The sequence below is a fragment of the Ostrea edulis genome, chromosome 5, assembly GCF_947568905.1.
Source record: "Ostrea edulis chromosome 5, xbOstEdul1.1, whole genome shotgun sequence".
NCBI classification, from domain to species: Eukaryota; Metazoa; Mollusca; class Bivalvia; order Ostreida; family Ostreidae; genus Ostrea; species Ostrea edulis.
Genome location: NC_079168.1, coordinates 56,859,376 through 56,866,022, shown reverse-complemented (window position 1 = coordinate 56,866,022; position 6,647 = coordinate 56,859,376). Strand labels below are relative to the sequence as shown.

Sequence of the window (6,647 nt, the reverse complement as noted above, 5' to 3'; positions counted from 1 at the left end):
TGACTTCTTGGAGTTATTCCTCTTTCTCCGTATGTCGTCACATATTCTGTCTTGCAGTCCGAGGGACACTGATGTCCTTATGATGTATCACGTGGACTGTGGACAGAGGGATTCACGTGGACTGCGGACAGAGGGATTCACGTGGACTGCGGACAGAGGGATTCACGTGGACTGCGGACAGAGGGATTCTTCCTTTGGGTGTGACTGGTACTGGTTGTTTTGTAGTGTTTATTAGATTATGATTGGTGATCATAATTTTGCATATCGATAAATTGAATCCCAATGGGACTTATGGTAGTCATTAGCACGGTAAAGAACCCTCACCGCTACGACCGTAACCGCCATGCATAGGTCACAATTCACCTTAATTAATAAGCCCGTGACGTCTCTACGTGAAATAGTATATTTTCAGATGGGACGTAAAACAGCATATAATCAAACACAACAACCACACGATACGTACAGTAAAATCAACCACAACAACCACACGATACGTACAGTAAAAACAAACACAACAACCACACGATACGTACAGTAAAAACAACCACACGATACATACTGTAAAAACAAACAACAACCACACGATACGTACAGTAAATCAACCACAACAACCACACGATACGTACAGTAAAAACAAACACAACAACCACACGATACGTACAGTAAAAACAAACACAACAACCACACGATACGTACAGTAAAAACAACCACAACAACCACACGATACGTACAGTAAAAACAACCACACGATACATACTGTAAAAACAAACAACAACCACACGATACCTACAGTAAAAACAACCACAACAACCACACGATACGTACAGTAAAATCAACCACAACAACCACACGATACGTACAGTAAAAACAAACACAACAACCACATGATACGTACAGTAAAATCAACCACAACAACCACACGATACGTACAGTAAAATCAACCACACGATACATACTGTAAAAACAAACAACAACCACACGATACGTACAGTAAATCAACCACAACAACCACACGATACGTACAGTAAAAACAACCACACGATACGTACAGTAAAAACAAACACAACAACCACACGATACGTACAGTAAAATCAAACACACGATACATACAGTAAAAACAAACAACAACCACACGATACGTACAGTAAAATCAACCACAACAACCACACGATACGTACAGTAAAATCAAACACAACAACCACATGATACGTGCAGTAAAATCAACCACACGATACGTACAGTAAAAACAACCACATGATACGTACAGTAAAATCAACCACACGATACATACAGTAAAAACAACCACACGATACGTACAGTAAAAACAAACACAACAACCACACGATACGTACAGTAAAAACAACCACACGATATGTACAGTAAAAACAAACACAACAACCACATGATACGTACAGTAAAATCAACCACACGATATATACAGTGAAAACAAACAACAACCACACGCTACGTACAGTAAAATCAGTAAAAACAACCACAACAACCACACGATACGTACAGTAAAATCAAACACAACAACCACACGATACGTACAGTAAAATCAACCACAACAACCACACGATACGTACAGTAAAAACAAACACAACAACCACACGATACGTACAGTAAAAACAACCACACGATACATACTGTAAAAACAAACAACAACCACACGATACCTACAGTAAAAACAACCACAACAACCACACGATACGTACAGTAAAATCAAACACAACAACCACACGATACGTACAGTAAAATCAACCACAACAACCACACGATACGTACAGTAAAATCAAACACAACAACCACACGATACGTACAGTAAAATCAACAGTTTGACCCATATATGTCTATTTGCACTATGTATAGTAACAATAACAATTCATCTGATCCACCCATGCCTCTCTACTTACAATTTGGATCGTAAAAATAACTAATCTTATCTTATGTGGGTCTATACTTACATTTATATGTCTATACTTACATGCATCAACAACCACATACTTACATATGTGTGTCTATACACACAATTATGTTTTTATACTTACATTTATGTGTCTATACTTACATATGTGTGTCTATACTTACAATTATGTGTCTATACTTACATTTATGTGTCTATACTTACATATGTGTGTCTATACTTACATATGTGTGTCTATACTTACATTTATGTGTCTATACTTACATTTATGTGTTTATACTTACATTTATGTGTCTATACTTACATATGTGTGTCTATACTTACATTTATGTGTCTATACTTACATATGTGTGTCTATACTTACATATGTGTGTCTATACTTACATATATATGTCTATACTTACATTTATGTGTCTATACTTACATTTATGTGTTTATACTCACATTTATGTGTCTATGCTTATATATGTGTCTATACATACATACATACATATGTGTGTTTTTACTTACATATATGTGTCTATACTTACATGTATGTGTCTATACTTACATGTGTGTGTCTATACTTACATATATGTGTCTATACTTACAATTATGTGTTTATACTTACATTTATGTGTCTATACTTACATTTATGTGTCTATACTTACATTTATGTGTTTATACTTACATGTATGTGTCTTGATACTTACATATATGTGTCTATACTTAAATTAATATGTCTATACTTACATATTTATGCCTATACTTACATAACGGATAGTAATAATAGCAGTTTGATCCATAATAATGTTCTCTGCATCTGAAAAAATGTAAAATAGCAATCTGATGTTATAGCATGTTCCTAATAGATGGAGAAATTGTACAATAGCAATCTGATGTTATAGCATGTTCCTAATAGATGGAGAAATTGTAAGATTATAATCCATTTGATACCGTATTATAAAAAAAATGTATAATTTACATTTTTTATGATAATATCCTTCACCCAAATGTCATCGTACCAGCACGTGCAAAGCCTTGTAAAGACTTCGTGTACAGCCAAATAATAGAAATGACATTGGATAATCTAGAAAGGTATTTCACAATATCCTCTTCAAAACTGGACACAAAAAGGTTAAAAAGTGCAGCATACATTTTGTATATTACGTAGTGTTAAGATGCTTACAAACAATGTGTACTCCTTCCGTCAATCATAAGTACAAAACAAGTTCCTCCATTTAGACATGCTCTCTGTTGGATTTCTTCTTGCGTACAAGGCAGGCGATGAGACTTATAAGTAGTATTTGCATGACTTGTTGAGCTAGATGCTGATTGCACGGTTGAGGACACACTTTGGATTGGTTTTTGAGTCGTTGTTGGGCTAGTTGCTTTTCCAGAATGAGCTTGTGGCGTCTGTAGAATGTCTATCAGCAACTGATTGTCTAAAACATTACATGTTTACTTGAGTTTTGAACTGGATAACGAATATAAATCGATCAGATTATCTGTTGACTTTCCATCTCTTACACACTGCAAATGTTTAAGGAGGGGTGTACAATATGTTTACATAATTCTTTCTCAAATCTAAAGGTCATGCTAATTAAACATGCATACCGAAAGTTCGGGTATATTGTTATTACCCTGATTCGTCCGTTTGTCAGACTTTCTTCTTCCTCAAACTCCTCTTTTATTTTATGCAGTAACCAATTACTCTTTTGGAATATGATAGGCGGTGTCCTGTAGATGTACTTTAAAGTTTCATGGGGCCAACTGAGGTAAAAAAAAAATGATGGGGGTTTTTCTACAAAAACCTGGTTCCCAGAGTTCCCCATACATTTTACGCAATAGCCGATTCAGCTTTTAGAAGATGATTGGGGGTGTCCTGTAAACGTGCGATAAGGTTTCGGAATTTTCATTTTCACCCTTGAGGCCAAATGGGGGTTGAAAACGACGTTTTCCTACGAAAACCTGGTTCCCATAACTCCTCTTACATGTTACATGTTAGTAACCAAATCATCTTCTGGAAGAAGATTGGTGGTGTCTTGTAGATGTGCAATAAGTTGTCAGAATGTTCATTTTCATCCAGGGAGCCAAATGAGGGTAAACACGACGGTTTTTTTTTTTTTAAAGACCCTGTTTCCAAGAACTCCTCTTACATTTTATGCAGTAACCAAATATTGTGTTGGAAGATGATTGGTGGTGTCCTGTAGATGTGCAATAATTTGTAATTTTCTTTTTCGCCTTGAAGAGCAAATGGGGTGGGAAAACGACGAACAAAACCAGTGCATTGTGTCGCGTGCAACAAGAATATATTTGCTTTAAGGGTTGTTGAAATCTCAACCATTTTAAAGATATATGAACATCAAAAAATGATGGGGGTTGGGATGATCCCAGGGCACTTGCCCACCCGAATACTCAATGCATCTTGATAGCAGGAATATATAAGGTCTAGTAGTTAGGACCTCCATTTTAAAAAAATATGTATATTTCAACAATTATGAAATGTTGACTTTAGAATCTCTTATTTGCAAACAAACCACCTTTTTTATCATTCCGGAAGAAATGAGAGCATGTATTACCTTTTCGATGTCGAAATCATGCTTCATACGAGGTGCTTAAATAGAGAATTAGATAAATTTGTAGTGTAATGAGCCATCTTAAAGATTATGTGGATTTTGAGAACCAGAGTATTGGAACGCAGCATCACGCTGTTTTTGGCTATAATAGCTCTAAAACTTCATTGTTATTTCGGATTTCGGTTGAGCATCACTGAAGAGACATTATTTGTCGAAATGCACATCTGGTGCATCAAAATTGGTACCGTATAAGTTTTACATTATGACCCCTGGGTCGAGGCCTCTGCTGGTAGACTGTTAGTCCCCGAGGGTCTCTACAGCCCAGTAGCTCAGTACTTCGTTACTAGCTTGAAAATACAGATGTATATTTAATTGCTGTTATAAAATTTAGAAATTCATTTCAAAATTAAGGATTATCTCCCTCATGCATAGCTCTTATCCTTAGACGAATTAGACTCCACTTTTTTTGGCACACTGTTTTTTGGCTATAATAGATCTAAAACTTCATTGTTATTTCGGATTTCAAACATTTCGGTTGAGCATCACTGAAGAGACATTATTTGTCGAAATGCGCATCTGGTGCATCAAAATTGGTACCGTATAAGTTTTACATCATACACTTTGTGGACGCACTCCAAGGGCCCGTATTTGCCCTACTTTTAAATTTGCATTCTTGAAGAGAGTTATGAGATCGATCAATTCATCTTCACCATTGAATTCATCTATACCAACAACACCTGTCTGGTTTTCAATGTAACTATAGTCCTTATCAGTTTCGTGTGTTCAGTATTGTCCAAGTCTGCAGTAATGACGATAAATAATACGAGCATGGCATTAAGATTGAAAACGTGTGAAGAAATGACGAAACTTTACCGATCTGAACCACGAGACAGGACAGGTACACATAACAAATCACTGTTATCAAAACGGTGGTCATGGTGGGTATCAAATGGCTGTCATCTCATTCTATCGGTCTCAAGACAAACCAACGCACTACTTTTACCGGATTTTAATCAGATTAAATTTGATAAGGATTTGCGGTGTCGAGTAGTGCTCTAAGTGAAGATAAAAAATTAAACGATCCCAGCTCGTGGCCTAAGATAGCTGTGACATCTTTTTGCTTTGTTTCATCTTTTTACCAGCTTTTTCTTCTTGTTGTTGATGTATATATTTTATAGTTTGTTTCAGGATATCAAACTATATTTACTATAACAATCTCTCTATGCAGTTTGTATTATCTCTTATCCCTTTGTATTTGAGTTGTTTTTATATATATATTCTTTTACATTATTTATAATCATAATTGACAATTTCATCTAAGAAAGTGTTCAGTTTTCTGTTACCATCTAATTCAACAAAAACTAGCATCAAATCAAATCCTAAGATACGCTCACACTCGCTACAATAGTATACGGCGCGGATCTAAGAAGTTTGATTTCAATTAGATTGTGAGCTTGCGAGGCATCTTGAAAAATAAACGAATATCAATCACAATTACTTTCATTGATGAATATGAGAGGTCAATTTTTAAGAATCAACTCCAAAATAAATAGTTGACAATGATAACTTGTTAATGCAGTCATTGTAATTATTTTCCTAGATCAAAAAATATAATCAGTTTTAGTGTATCAAATATTATGAAATACGTGTAAATTCAATGAAGTGATAATGGAGAAAGTCGATTCTCAAGGTTGAAAATGTACAACTTCCAAACCCTCGTAAGTCGAAATATGAGCAAAATGCGTTTCTTTCCATTTTATAGAATTTTAAACAATGCAGTATCCGTATACCCTGAAAGTATCGCACACACACACACACACACACACACACACACACACACACACACACACAATACATGCACGTGTGTGTGTGTGTGTGTGTGTGTGTGTGTGTGTGTGTGTGTGATAGACGATTCCACTTAAATTGTATCACTAATCTTACAGAAAAGGTAAAGGAACCGGAATTTGAAAACATTTTTGTTTGTTGACAATGACATCCTACTCTAAACGTAAATGAATTGAAATGATAACACTGACTTCAAAAGAAAAATACCTTCTGTTTGACATTTTGTATCACTTTTACTTAACATTTCTGGGTTAGGGGTATTTTTCCACAACACTTAGATCAATTATTATTGAATGACTCCGTTATATTCAATTCCCGAT

General features: G+C 35.4%; 1 protein-coding gene across 1 annotated transcript in view; it reads right to left on the bottom strand.

Moving 5' to 3' along the window:
• Positions 1-5,508, bottom strand: part of LOC125649219 (uncharacterized) — a 7,715-nt gene extending 2,207 nt beyond the window's left edge. The window contains exons 1-3 of the mRNA XM_048876563.2: positions 5,356-5,508; positions 3,093-3,348; positions 2,677-2,726 (exon numbers count right to left, since the gene is read on the bottom strand). Of these exons, the coding sequence (XP_048732520.1) occupies positions 2,677-2,726; positions 3,093-3,348; positions 5,356-5,419 (370 nt within the window). The 5' untranslated portion in view covers positions 5,420-5,508. The remainder of the gene's footprint in view (positions 1-2,676; positions 2,727-3,092; positions 3,349-5,355) is intronic.
• Between the last annotated feature and the right edge of the window lie 1,139 nt (positions 5,509-6,647).